The sequence below is a fragment of the Hibiscus syriacus genome, unplaced genomic scaffold, assembly GCF_006381635.1.
Source record: "Hibiscus syriacus cultivar Baekdansim isolate YM2019G1 unplaced genomic scaffold, ASM638163v2 tig00112281_pilon, whole genome shotgun sequence".
Lineage (NCBI taxonomy): Eukaryota > Viridiplantae > Streptophyta > Magnoliopsida > Malvales > Malvaceae > Hibiscus > Hibiscus syriacus.
In genome coordinates this window covers 2,540,788-2,556,263 of record NW_024063292.1, presented here as the reverse complement: position 1 = coordinate 2,556,263, position 15,476 = coordinate 2,540,788, and the positions used below count along the sequence as shown (strand labels likewise).

The window sequence follows — 15,476 nt, the reverse complement described above, 5'->3', positions numbered from 1 at the left end:
TATATAATGTAATAGGTAGTGGTTATATTGTAAAGTGTCTATCCTTTTTATAAAGTGTCCATACTTTTTTCACTGTAGAAAACATTAATTTAAGGTTATCTTTTGAGTGAGTTTTAAGATTTTAATTTAGTAATTATAGGCGTCTAATGATTTATTTTTTACGTTACGATATATTATTATTAAAATAAAAATTCTAAATAATATTTTAAAATATCAATAATCAAATAATTTGTGCAAATGAAATTATTAAATTAATATTGTAGGTGGAAAACATGAAACACTATTAAAAAATTGAAACATAAATTACATAACTTTAAAGAAGTATCGATCCTTTTTATAAAAAGTATGGACACTTTCAATATAATAGGTAAAAATATGATGTAATAGGTAGCGCTTATATAATGTAATAGGTATCGTTTATAATGTAATAGGTAGTGGTTATATTGTAAAGTGTCTATCCTTTTTATAAAAGTGTCCATACTTTTTCACTGTTGAAAACATTAATTTAAGGTTATCTTTTGAGTGAGTTTTAAGATTTTAATTTAGTAATTATAGGCGTCTAATGATTTATTTTTACGTTACGATATATATTATTATTAAATTAAAAATTCTAAATAATATTTTATAAAATATCAAATAATCAAATAATTTTTTGTGCAAATGAAATTATTAAATTAATATTGTAGGTGGAAAACATGAAACACTATTAAAAAAATTGAAACATAAATTACATAACTTTAAAAGAAGTATCGATCCTTTTTATAAAAAGTGGACACTTTCAATATAAATAATGTAATAGGTAAATTTGTACTATCGGTATAAATATACCGGTTTACTTATAAAATAGGTAAATATAAGCACTACCTATTACATTATAAGCGCTACCTAGTATGTTATTGTACTTTATAATATTTCCGGTTAAATAATATAACATAACCGGTATAAATTTTAACCGATCATTTATTTAACCGGTCACGCCGTATATTAACCGTTTTTTAAGCGCCGCACCGCAGAACTACCCAGTTTTACCTATTTTAATGAAACGAGACAAAGGAAAATTGAAAGCTGAACTATTATTCACACTAAATGCACGTGTTAGAATCGAATTTGCATAAGTGATACACCCCAACTAGGCAGAAGCAGCTATTGCAAGATGCACTAAAAGCACCAAACTTTTTTGTTTGTTTCAAATAAAACCTCTCGACTACTGATTTCTCTCTCTATATTTCTGATATTCTCCCATTGTTCCAGCCGTCGTTTAATACTTTCCAATGGCTTCTTCTTTTTCATCTTCTGTTATTGCTTGGTTTCGACTCTGAACCCTTCCTTTCTTTGAACTTTTCATCAATTTATTGACTTATTTGCTCCTCATTCTTTATCTTTTGTTACAATCTCAGGGGCTCCGGTGAAGATGGCCAATTGGGTATTGGAAACAATGAAGAAAGAGAATGGGCTTGCGTTGTTCAAGCTCTTGAGCCTCACAATGTCCGCTCCGTCGTTGCTGGCAGCCGTAACTCTCTCGCTATTTGTGATGATGGCAAGGTCTCGGCGGCTACCCCCCCTTCTGCTTTTATATTTATATTCTTCTTGGTGCTTTTTGAAGTGGGTATTGATTGTTTATTCAGTTGCTTGATTCCATTTTGGTTGAAAACTTCTCTTGGTGTTTCGAAACGAGCATCAACTGTTCTAACTTGGGTTTTCTGGGTTTTTGATTGATTGGTTGTTGATTTTGCTACTTGCCCTCATTCACCTTTTTGGTGAAATAGAGCTTTTCTTCTATTTGAGTTTCCCGGCCCGATCCTGGTATAGTCGGATCCAATATGGTTACTGAATATTGGAGTGTTGGACTAAAATGAAAAAGGAAAAGAAAACAATTAAAGTTAATTTCATATTCATTGAAATGAATGGATGACTAGAATACAACATCCTTTCTATCCTAATCATGTTTATTTTTAATTAAAACAGAATCGTACATTTATTTTCTAGCCAAGTTATGTGCTTTAAGTATCTTTGGTTGTTACTTGTTACCTATGTTACTTGCACTTCTGCGAGTCTCGATGGTATCGGACATGGGCATGCTTATTATTTTCCAAGTCTTTACATGTGTATGAAGGGTAACATCTTCACATTTGTGTCCGAAAGTGATTTAGATATAGATACTTCAAGCAAAATGAAATGTTAGAGCATATGGTGCTACTTTTTCTATTTAATCTTTGCTTGCTGAAAATGTATTTGTACACCAGAGCAAATGATATTTTGGACAATTAAAAGTAAAATGTGATTTTATATGCAAAACATTTTTTACTAATGTTTAGATAGTTATATTTATTCTTGTATTGAATTTAGTTAATATTTTGTTTTCCCATTATCCTTTTCCTTTTAGCAACTTAAGAGGAAGCTAACAGCCAGCATGGAAAGCAACAATCAAATAGAGCCTTATTGTTTAAAGTGTTTATGTGCATTCTGCATTTGGAAGTAAAAGCAAGTAGCAAAGGAAAAATCAAACAGTTCCTTCAAATTCCATTTCTTGCTCAGGGTTTGAAGGAGATCCTTATTTGAGCTGAAGCATTTTACTCCAGTAACCAGATGATTGTTGCTTTCTTGGTTTTCTGTAATATGCATATGATACTGTATGGTTTTGCATATGCCCGTTTTCCCTTTTCTTGTATACTCGGATTAGTTTGATTTACATTTTGGTGTTCTCTGTTGAACTTCAGTTGTTACATGGGGATGGAACCAGAGAGGAACCCTCGGGCATCCTCCTGAGACCAAAACTGAGAATATTCCAAGTCAGGTTAAGGCTCTTGCTAATGTTAAAATTGTCCAGTAATTTTATTTCCGTAACACATGACTGTGCTTGTCTGTCAAATCTTTTCTATAGTATTTTTCTATGCAGTTTTAATTTATTTCCATAACATATGGTTGCTCTTGCATGCTAAATTGTTATTTCTCTATTAATTCTAGGCGGCTATTGGTGGGTGGCATTGCTTGCTGTTGATGATGAGGCAGAGCTTATGCCTGGGGTAAGCTCGAAAGTGTCACACTGGATAAAAAAAAACATTATACTATCTTCTTTAAAGTAGTGTAGTGTTTTCAAATAATAAGTTTGTTGGAATGTAAATTTCTTTGTCACTGGGGATGATAGAAGGTTAATTAGTCTGTTTCTGGTCTTGCGGAGTTTGGGTTTAATTGTCCATTCCAATGAATGCTTGAGTGAAGTATGTATTCTATGAATGTCATCATATGATGTGTGTTTGTGCAGGTGGGAACGAATACGGGCAGTGTGGTGAAGAGCCCGAACGGAAAGATGATACCGGTAGGCCTTTGAGAAGGGACATTGTGATTCCTCAACGCTGTGCACCAAAGCTTGTAGTTCGCCAGGTAGTTTTCTTAAATTTGACTGTACTTTTGGTTGAAGTTAAACTAGATTGCATGAAACCTCTAGCTTTTTTTCTCAAACCAGTTTGAGTAGTTTATGGCACCCTTTTAGGGGCATAAATTATGTTAACAACTAACTTCATTTGTCTTACTTGAAGTGCTGTAAAGAAGGTATATTTTAAGATCAAATCTAATACGATTCTAACTATTGTGTTCAAGTCAAAACATTGTTGGTAAAACATCTTTAACCTTGATGCTTTTACCACATGTACTTCGGTTCTTCATTTTTCTTGAAATTCCGTGTCTTATACCCATCCCCACATATTGGACATGGCTATGGGGATGTGATCCTCCTGGGACCCCTCCAAATACATAAAAACTTTGGAAAATTGTTGAATATCCATACCTGAAACATATTTATGTTTGACGCTTGCACCTAAGTCCAAGTAACATAGCCTTCACCAAGAGTAACCGAAAATGGAAAAGAGAGGTTCAACAGCTTTACAGAGCAAAACATATTCAAATAATATGGTTATAAAACCATCTACGTTATTACCAAACAAAAAAGCCATCTACCTTTTTTTTTTACAAAATTTTAGTATGTGGTATTATTGTTATTCGAGCACTAGTTATTCTCTTTAAATAAAAGTAATCAGGAGAAAGTAGGGGAAAGGGAACAAAAGTGGAAATGTCTGAAACCTTCTCCTTTAGTTCTCCCCATCTCCCTTGACGTGATGTACTCTGTTAGTTGATTCTTGATACCTATGTTGCTTGAATTCTTCATTTTTCTGAATTACTCGTGCCTGACATATGGATACGAGGATATGGCCTCCAAGTATCCTCCAAATTACGTGAAAATTTTAGTAAAATCTAACCATACCTGTATCCAACACCCACACCTGAGGTTGTAGTAAACATAGGTGATTCAGATACAAGTATGAAACATAGAGTCTTTACTTATTTATTTCCTGGCATGACAAGAAGCTTTTCTTTATTGTTTATTTGTATAATGCTTATATGAGGTTCGAAGTTTTTAGTGCGCCTAATCAAGTCTTTTGATACCGTGTGGTGAATACATTTCAGCAAATTATGGACTTTATACATCTATTGCTTGTCATAGTAGTGGTTAATCCTCGGTTTGGTTTTGATCTCTGAATACTCAATTTATTTTACTGCATTTCTCCGTCTACATTATTATTAGCATATTTCCATATGCTGTTGTTTCATTTGTCCTACACAGCTGACTTTTCTGTATATGATGTGTGTTTTCAGTGGTGGAACTTAACTTATATTTGTGTTTATATCTGTTTAATTGATTTAAGGTAGCTGCTGGGGGCACTCATTCAGTAGTGCTGACACCGCGAAGGATCTGTATGGACCTGGGGCCAACCTTGGCCACTGGTGACATTAATTACCTTATAGTCGAAATTTTGTAATTTTCTTTAATGCTAGGAATTTTCTAGCACTTTTAATCATCTTCAAGAACTTGCAGTTAATCATTTTGATAGCTTTCTGCAATCCATAGCATATGTTATTTCATTAATGCAAAATCCTGTTCCCCTTTCTCAGAAAACAAATATCTGTTCCTGTGAGAGTACAAGGTCTTGAAATGTGAAGCTTTTGCAGTAGGAGCATTCATAATCTGGCTCTCCAGGAGGATGGGACTTTGTGGGCTTGGGGTAATAACGAATATGGACAACTTGGAACTGAAGATACTCAACCTAGATCACAACCTATACCTGTCCAAGGACTATCTGATCTCACTTGGTATGTATTACATTGTTAAGTTCCCTACTAATATCGTATTTATTTAGTTGTTGGTTGTTGGAAAAATGGTATTTAGAAAACTCGGTACCATTGATGTTGGAATGGTTGGAAGTATAGGTCACTAGGATTTGATGGTCTGTCTATGAGAAATGTTAATATGCATTATTACATTGGCTCGTTTGGGTTGTTTTAGTTTTATACTAATGATAGATCTCCGAAGTTTCAATTACTGCTTTTAGGTTTGGTACATTAATCATATACCTCAGTCTCTTATGTGTATTTTTTTACAAACATCTGTAATCAAATAAACTAATAGTATCCATTCTTGCTTTTGTTTCTTCATCCATTCTTCATTTTAAAGTTATGTTGTTTAGTGTTCCTAAGGTTTTCGCAATAACTTTGCCTTTTTTTTCTTTGCTAGTTTTGGTTGCGTATTTTATTGATAGTCTGATCAGCCTTTTATTTGACTGCACGTTTAGGTTGATATTGCTGCTGGTGGATGGGCATTCCACTGCATTGACTGATGATGGAGAGGTATTATCCATTTTTAGTTGGAGAAAACAAAAATAAAAATGTGTATCTAGTGTTTCAAGAGATTATAATTAAACTTTCAAAATTATTGTTCTAGAAGATTCCACTTATTCTGAACAATGCCAAGCTCTTTTTGGCTAATCGAGGACGGAGAGAATAAGCCAGCTTTATTCATACGTCCATTTTGTTATTTTTATTATTTTTGAATTTTAAGTGTATACTTTTAGCTTTGGATCTTGTAAAATATTCCTTGAAATGCTACATTTGTGTTCGTCTTTTATTTTAGGTGTATGGTTGGGGAAGAGGGGAACATGGGAGGCTCGGGTTCGGAGATAACGACAAGAGCAGTAAAATGGTGCCACAAAGAGTTTCAACTTTTAGCTGGGGAGGATATTGTTCGGTATTGCATTTCAATTTTCAGTGGAACAGGTACATTGTACTCGGTATTCAAAATTTGCAATTTTTATCTTGATCAGATTAGGGACTATAAAGGATACCCATAATTAAGTTGTAGATATGATGACAAAGAAGCTTAAATTCATCTGTGTTGTATGTACAATTTGATTCGTGGAATAATAAACCCCTCTATTCGTTTCATACCGCTGGCTTATTTTGATCCAGGTATCTTGTGGTGGAACACATTCGGTTGCATTAACACGTGATGGGCGCATGTATTCGGTAAAAACTTAACATTTCTTCTCCTGTTGCTTTTGCCTTCTAAATGCAATGGATGCTATTTGATCCCTTAACCTGCACAAACAAATTAAGCAGATCAATGTGTTCTTCAAATTTGAATTTGCACTTAATGAATATGCTTTGATAGTCTGGTAATGAACATTTTATCAGTCCAACATTTCATTTTGGGCCAACTTCACCTTTGCCTGGATCCTGCCACTCACCATCTTCTACTCTCATCCATTCTTAGTTTCTCTTCAGTTTGCCTTTGTCTGATGCTTATAAACCAGAGTATGAACTAGTGCCCCCACCTAGATCTAGGATGTTATGTATTTGCTGGTGTTTCTATCTATTCATCATTTTACATGTTAATAATTTGTTTATATAGATTTTGACATGTTCATGTATTTGGTCTTGTTCGTGTTTCTTTTCCGTATCGTGTTTTTTGCTTTTTCATGTCTTGTATCCTGAATTATTGGGTCTGCAACCACCACCCTTGCCAAAAATGACATATATACGCAGGGATGATTGATCATCCACTTCATCATTGCATTCCTGTCTAATAATTGAAATGCGAATGATGGTGACCGGTTTTTGCGATGGCAGTTTGGACGAGGTGACCATGGACGCCTGGTTATGGCCGCAAGTTTAACGACAGGTCAACCAATGGAAGTCCCTATCAATCTGCCAGCTCCGAAAAGTGTTGGCGGAAGTGGTGGTGAAGGGCATTTGATCTCTAAACTTGTTGCTTGCGGAGGCCGTCATACGCTTGCTATAGTCATACGCTTGCTATAGTCAAATGGAAGGCGGATGAATCCAAGCCATAAGTCAAGAATCTTATGTATATATATAGCTTGATGACTGAGGAACAACAAAAGAAATTATATTTAGGTTTGGATGAAGTTTTCATTGGAAAGAATGATATGAGGAATAAATAAACCTTTACATTCACTTAAATTGGATGCTAATGTTTATTGATATATTTGAAGGTTTAGAATCAGTGTTTAAAGATTTTGGTCGGATGTCCTGTCCTATTGGATCATTTCTTGGTTCAACCAGTCCAATTTATGTATTTTTTTTAACTTTTGTTTAATGAAAATAAATTACAAAATAGTGAATCAAAATCAAAATGCATTAAATTAATGTTCATTTTTATATAAATCTATGAGATTACTACACTAATTTTCTTATAAACCCTAAACCTTATGTAAAGCAGTTTATATATATATATATATATATAAAACTGCTTTACATAGGTCTAGTTTGATCTTTTCAATCTTAACTTTGAGCAGTTGAATGATTTAATTAAAAAGGTTACAAAATGGCTTAAAACATATAAAATTACAAAAATCAAATAACATTGAATACTACGGCAATTGAAGATTAATCTTTTTTTTTTTTTTTTGACAAACCAGTATTAATTTCTGAACCTTATGTATTGTGCTTGATATTTCCTACTGAATCTTTTTTTTTTTTTGACAAACCAGTATTAATTTCTGACCTATATGTATTGTGTGTATTTCCTACTGCATATACTTAATCAATTAATTAGTGTCAATACCAATTTTAGTATCTCATAATCTCACGTTGATGACAGTGCTCAATGGTAACTTTAAGTTTGTCAAAGTAAATCTGATAATTTATATGTTTCATGAAAGTTTTTCTTTTTTGAAATTGATCTTATGGTTCAAAAATATATCTTTGAATGCAAAATTTTACATTAGAGGAGGCAAACTTATAAATTTAAGGGGGTGCGAACTTATGAATTTTTGGAGCAAGACGAAAATAAATTTTTAATGAAAAGTCACTTCAACAGTAACAAATGTGCCATTGTTATCTTTGCTCAAAGCAGCTCCCATCAAATTTATAGACTTCGATTTGTTGTTAATGGAGAAGGTGGTGTTTGGTTGAGATAGAACGAAGAAGATGAAGAGTGGCTGTAGCGGTTTCAGGCCTGGAATCTGGGTAAAGCTTGTGGCCAACAGAGTGGCTGCTCTATTTGCTTTGTGTCGGTCGTGATGGATTCTCCATTTTCGAAGCGATGTGCCTAGCAGGAACTTTCTTGACCTTTACAGTAACTGCTCTTTGAGGGCGAGGGTATGACCTTGAGAATTTTGCATACTTTCAGAGCTAGAAGAGAACATTGATGTGAAAACCAAAAGTAGCATTCATACAACAAAGAAGCATAAAAAATGGGGATAAAATGAATACATGGAAGGGATAAAATTGGGAAAGGAATACGATATTTCTAAAGTACACTAGGAAATCATAGGTGTCTACCTCATATAAAATAAGATGTATACATCCTCAGACATCACTTGGCTCATTGAGACTGAATGTACCTGAAAGGGGATACACAAAATCGTATTTCAACTCCATTCCTAAAATATTTTCAATGAGCAGCTGTTTTTCGAAGAGAGATTCTACCAGTGAGCATATAACCGATAGCCATTCAGTGAACCAAAAGGGCGGGAATAAATTTACCTCGGTATCATCTATCTTGAACTAGCTGCCTCAGAAATCTTTTACGTATGACCCATAGTTTCCGGAAAAAGATGCATTGAGTGTATCCAAATGCACCACGACAGCATAAAGCATGTAAAGTGGAGGGATGTCACTCGTTCCAGTCATGAAAGGAACCATATCCAGCATGTCAAGAAAAGTTATACACTTGTTTATTTTCCCATATTTTCTCTCCTGATTAACAGCCACATCAAGAAGTAATCCCATAAAATAGTTAACAAATATAAATCAATATACTCAAACCAACAGAAAACTCGGATGTAGTTGTCTAAATACTAAAACAGCAAGTTCTGAGATATATAGAGCGGCGTAATACCTGAAATCCTTGTTACCATTATCGGGGGTTATTGTGAATCCATAAATTCAGAGACGCCAAGAAGACGACGAGGTTCCTTGTTGATGAGGGAGAAGTTGTGTGTCGTAATCGTCAACGTTGATCGAAGGGCTGAGAAGAAGAGCCTTCCATTGGAGAAGAAACAACAGATGGGTTGGGTAAACGGCTGGAATGAAAAAATTAGAGGAGGAAAAATGAAAAAAGGGTTAAAGGGTGTGGGACTTAGAAACTGTAAACTTGTGGCGTTTGTAATACAAACGCGACTAAAGTGCGAGCTTTTAGCACCGTTTGTTAAAAAAATGCCATTATAGATAAACCCTATTACTGTGTTTGTATAAAAACGCCGCTAAAGTAATACTTTGTCGTGACGTTTGTAGAAAAACAAACCACTATAGATGAACCCTATTGCGACGTTTATATAAAAACACTACTAAAGTACTACTCTATTGCGACGTTTGTTGAAAAAATGCCACTATAGATGACTTTATTGCGACGTTTGTATAAAAAGGCCGCTAAAGTACTACTCCGTTGCGGCGTTTGTTGAAAAAATCCACTATAAATGAACCCTATTGCGTCATTTGTATAAAAACATCACTAAAGTATTACTCTATTGCGGCATTTGTTGAAAAAACACCACTAGAGATGACCCTATTACGACGTTTGTATAAAAACGCCGCTAAAGTTATAATTTTGTGGCGTTTGGAATGTAAACGCTGCTATATGTTTAAACTTAGTGGCGTTTACTCTCAAAACGCCGCTAAAAGGTCCGTTGTAGAACAATTTTGTTGTAGTGTGTTTTCTTCTCTTCTTTGGCAAGTTTGGAAGTGTGGGAACTCAAGGATTTTCTCATACAACATTCTTCTCAACAATGTCACCTTTCAGCTCAGTAAGAACTGGGCTTCCTACTACTGCTCCTCTTCTCCAAATATCACGACTTCTCATATGTTGACCCTCCAGAATGAAGTTCAATGGAAGGTCGCTCCTCTAAGATGGATCACTATAAACTCTGATGAAGCTCTTAACCCCATGAACTGCCATGGTGTGGCTGGAGGCCTTCTTCAGGATTCTGTTGGTGCTTGGGTTGTGGGCTTTCACAAATACATTTGAATTTCTCAACCTCCATGTAGAACTCTGGGCATTCTCCTCGGTATTCATACTACCTGAGATCTTGGCTTTGAACATGTCCAATGTCAAATAGATTATGCTGAAACTTACAATCTCATCTCCTCAAATGATTCCATCTCTAGTCCGATTGCCACTGTGAGAGAAATAACAGGCATGGCTTCTAAATCTTGGATGGTTAACTTCACCTTATCTACTGTGAAGCTAACTTCGCAATTAGAAGAAAAAAAAGTTTGGAACACGGATATGGATTTATTTAAATTCTACTATTTTACTTATATGATGTATATATATATTTCATGTTAGAGTTTGATTTGAACTCCATGTGATATAAATTAATGAATATATAATTGCAAAGTAAGAAACCTAATTTGATTAAAGTAAAAATCTTATTCTCTTTTATGTTGATTAATAGTAGATAACATATTTGACTAGATTTCTATTAAACAATTTTCTCTTGTAACCAAAGTTTTATCCCTATAAATAGTTATTAGATATTAAGGTTAAAAGTCAAGTTGTTTTTGCAGATTCTCTTGTATCTTATACTTTCGATATTAGTGAAATTATCTTCTTCTAGAATTTTCTCCAAAAGAGTTTTTCACGTAATATTTTATATTCTTTATTTTACGGTTGGTTATATTTGTTATTATCATACTTACATTATTACAAATTGGCATCAAGCTTTTTAGGTTTGATCTAATATGAAATATCTTATTATGAGAAGGTGAAGATCGAGATGTTCTTTCACGGATGAATTTATGAGACAATGAAAGGGGTTGATAATATGTTTTCGTTCTGGAAACTTGAGGATAAACAACTTAATGATTGAAAAGCCCTATTTCAAATTCGTTTACATTTATCAAATCAAGCATGATGTATTGAAAGAAAACATAATTGCTTCTTTGTGGGTAAAATTGGAGAACCTATGCATAAAAAAACTTAATAATCAAGTCGAATATGAAATACCGTCTCTATTTATGTAAGTTGATAGAAGGCTCTCTCTTGAAGATCAACTTATTTGATTTAAACCCATAATTATGAGAACATATTTTAATGTATACTATTAACAAACATGACATAAATTAAGTGGCCAATTATGTTATAAAGTCATAATATATTAGAAGTATCATGGAAATAAAAGTGTAGATACGATTAAAGTTGTATGTATAATTGTCGAGGGGAACATTTATAAGTACAAACATAATGGATTAAAATTAGTTATATAAAAGGTTATGACCGCCAAGAAATAGATAATATCGTATTTTCTCTTATCCGGTCAAAAATTTTGTACTAAAGAACTCTGTCTTCTTGGAAGATCACAACCAAAGAAAGACTCAAAGATTTCAACCTATCAATTAATCCAGATCACAACCATAAGACAATCTTTAAGATCTCAACCTTATAGGTAATTCCAACAATAGATTCAGATACACTTTTGTAATCTAATATTTATTCATTCTCGATAATTTGATATGATTAGATCCTTGTTTGATTTCATATTTATTAAGGTTTGGCTCTAACACAATTATCTATCTGAAAGAATTTACTCAGGTATTAGAGACCATGAAGGTAAAGTACGAAAAAAATTATTTAGGATTGGTTATGTTATGTTCTTTCTCCTCTTCTTATTCATCCTTAAGAGATACCATCATTTTGTCACACCCCAATTTAGGGGCTAAATTTTCAATAGTTAAATTAATGGATTAAATTGAATTTTAATTAAATACAACCAAATTTATAAATTAGAAAAAATTAGAGGCCTAACAGGGCAATTTTCCCATTCTTTGGATAATTTTAGCTTTAAACCCAAATCTGAAGCTTTCTCGTTTAACAAATCCCTTAAGCTTTCTCGTTTAATAATCCCTTAAGCTTTCTCGTTTAATAATCCCTTAAGCTTCTCTCTCCACTTTTCTCTTTCTTTATACTTTTAGTTTTTCTTCTCTAAGATTATCCAAACATCATTTCATTGTTAATCATAGCTCTGTTTGCTACACAACCCATACCATTGCTTTCTAATGTTGTCCCAAGTCCATCGATGGTCACCTCATCATCGTTGTCACCGATGTGTGAAGGAATGAGGTAGTGGAAGTTTCTAACATTGAAAATTGAGCTCTCCGTCGTTCACCGTCATGGACTGAGCTTGGTAAGTGATTCAAAACTTTGTGTTTTGAATTATAATTTTTTTACAAATTTTCTGACCATATACGCCACTACACATGCACCCACGTGCCACCCCTACGCGTGTGGTTCCTCTATCGCCTGGAGGAGGATTCTAGAATCGGGTCAACCCGACTTGTGTACCCGTTCAACCCAAACTAGTCTGGCCCAACCTTTGGTCCAATACCAAAATGCCCTAAACCTAAATTGGCCCAACCGAACCAGTCCAGCTGAACTAAACTGAACTGGTCTAGTCAAACAGAATCAAACTGATCCAATCGAGCGGTGCTATACTGAGTCGAGCAAAGCCATTGATCGTCATTGACTGATGTTGACTTTTTTCAAAAACTTCTCTCTTGACATTGTTTGACATTTTGAGTCCATTAACCCGAAAATGCTTGTATTTTTAACATTTCTACATGATTATTTGAGTATTGAATATAGAATTGATTTGAGAATATATTTTTATGAAAGTACTCGTGTTTCCCTTTATCAAGGATTGACTAGATCCGACGCTTCCTATCCAACAGATCCTTAAGGTCCATGAACTTTGAGAGTTACTCTTAGGTTTCCATAAATTTTTTAAATAAAGTTTATTTGTTATTATATTAGGTTAGTAATAAGTTTCTCCCAATTGTAGATCTAGCACTACTGCTGATCATGATGGATAGACTTAATAGTACTAACCTATCAAACTTCTCATATTGATACAAGTGTGTTTATGATGGTGTTAAATATTTTTTATTTGTTTATATGAATTTTTCTAAAATTTTGAAGTTACTGAAAATTTTAGCGACATGATATCTGATTTATTGTATATCGATAATTGGATTCTAATTTATCATATATTTCTGGCATGATCTTTGGTTATCGTATTTTTCTAAATACGATTTTCAACCATGGATTATTGTAATATTTTGAAATTAAACCATTATTTTAATTGAAATACATGCATATTTATTGTTATTATGGGTATTATTAGAGGAAATATTTTACGCTTAGTCTATGACATGTAAGACCTTACCGCATACTCCTCTTCTTTTTACACAGGGTAAGTCATTATCGCAGGTCCTTGTGCTACAAGTATAAGGTCCTTATTGGGTGTACATGTAGGCGTATGGTTTAAGGGAACCTATACATTCTGTTGTTCGGATGGGGGTAGTATTCATGTTTTAAAAGTACGTTTTATAAATTAATTTTTACCGAAGTATTTTATCTATATTTTCCTATATACACTCAAGGAGAAAACTTACCTTTTAACACACTATTTAATTTTTAACGTTTCATATATTACAATATAGTAGACTATCATACTTGGCATCAAGAGAATCGACTGTTTCTCCTTTGTAGCAATTGTATATTTTATATTCCCTTTATGTTATATTTTGATGATATGGGTTTTTGCTACTGTATTTATATATCTTTATGAATGGTTTTTTGTCCTATGAATGTTTTATACAGATTTTTTATGTTGGTATTTATATATATGTTTATTGTATGAACCTTACTGTTGGATATTTTTTTATTTTACTATTATTCATTGAAATATATTTCAAATACATTTTAAATATGAAAAAGATTGTTGAATATGATGTGACCACCTAGATTCGATTGTAACGTCTCTAGGTCTAGGGAATTAAACTTGGTAATATTAGAGCTTTTGATTTTAAACACTCGGAATGTGGATGAGTCCTAAATACCTTATTTTCAAAAGATATTTTCTGATATTTATAAACATTGTATCACCTTATAGATGGTGACATTCGATTGCTACAAGTATCCTGAAGGGTCATTTAACTTAAGACCTCTTCAAGGAACGTTTTCAGAGTTGATACATGAGAGAGAGAGATACATGTAGGTGAAACCTTAAGATATTTAGAATTTGGAGCAAGGAGACATGCCTATGACTAATTGTGAGATTGAGTCGTTATACTACTAGGTAGGGTTGTTCATAGACGATTAATTGAACTGTTTATCCTAAACGGTTGGTTAACGTTATAAAGGTTATTAGATTTTCTAATCATAACCTATCCATTAAGAAACAGTTAACCACTAACCTATTACAATTATTTGTCAAATTTTTTCATAAATCATACTACAAAAAAAATATATAACTCAACACATACTTACACAAATGTAAGTGAATAAAATATAAAAGTGTACCACTTAACACATACTTACATTGTTGTAATTATGTACATCTCCAAATATCTTAGTACCTAACAATAAACATAATTATATTGGTGTAATAATATTTCTATATTTTCAAAGAAATAAAAATTAAAAATTAAAACTGATATATTAAATTATTTCTATAAAATTTTTATTAAATATATATATATATATATATAAATTATAAGTAATAGAAAACTATATTATTATTTGTGTAAATATAATAAATTAGAAATATAATTATAAATTTAATTTCTTAACGGTTAACCGTTTATCAAAATTGTAACCATAACCTTAATCGTTAACCATCATTTTCAGTGGTTCGATGAACCAAAACCGTTTAATATTAACGATTTTGTTAATTAACCTGTTAAATGTAACAATTATACTGGTTAATAGTTACAGTTAACTATTATAGGTTTTTTAACACACCCACTTCTAGGCTTGTTGACACTGAGTTGGACCGATGTTTGAAATTCGAGAGGGGACTCTAGTATGAGACTAAAGTCAGGTTGTTACCTAGGGAAAGGAATTTTGATACTCTGGTTGAGATAACCAAGACCGCTGAGGAGATCGACGAGTAGGTATGGAGCGTATGAGAGATAGACCGATATAGATTCAAGAGGCCTTTGGTTTGTTGACTCTTCTGCGCTTTCTGGAAAGAGAGGTAGGTGTGAGTCTTATCAGAGAGGTGATATGAGTACTAGGCATGTAACATTAATTTCTTTTAACGTTCCAACTTCTAGTTAGGATGTTTCTTCTGGATTACTGCCATTGTAAACTTGTGAGCACTATGAGAGACATCACTTTGGTGAAT

General features: G+C 33.2%; 2 protein-coding genes and 1 pseudogene across 2 annotated transcripts; all 3 read left to right on the top strand.

Moving 5' to 3' along the window:
• Positions 1-1,156: 1,156 nt before the first annotated feature.
• Positions 1,157-1,716, top strand: LOC120177066 (ultraviolet-B receptor UVR8-like). Its single transcript, XM_039183311.1, has 2 exons — positions 1,157-1,306; positions 1,398-1,716. The coding sequence occupies exons 1-2, from the start codon at positions 1,272-1,274 to the stop codon at positions 1,714-1,716; spliced, it is 354 nt and encodes a 117-aa protein (XP_039039242.1). The 5' UTR covers positions 1,157-1,271.
• Positions 1,717-2,586: 870 nt separating this feature from the next.
• Positions 2,587-5,669, top strand: LOC120177065 (annotated as a pseudogene).
• Positions 4,993-7,344, top strand: LOC120177029 (serine/threonine-protein kinase Nek8-like). Its single transcript, XM_039183293.1, has 5 exons — positions 4,993-5,145; positions 5,625-5,679; positions 5,963-6,074; positions 6,295-6,354; positions 6,958-7,344. Exons 2-5 carry the CDS (start codon positions 5,669-5,671, stop codon positions 7,144-7,146), a joined length of 372 nt encoding a protein of 123 aa, XP_039039224.1. The 5' UTR covers positions 4,993-5,145; positions 5,625-5,668; the 3' UTR covers positions 7,147-7,344.
• The last annotated feature ends 8,132 nt before the right edge of the window (positions 7,345-15,476 follow it).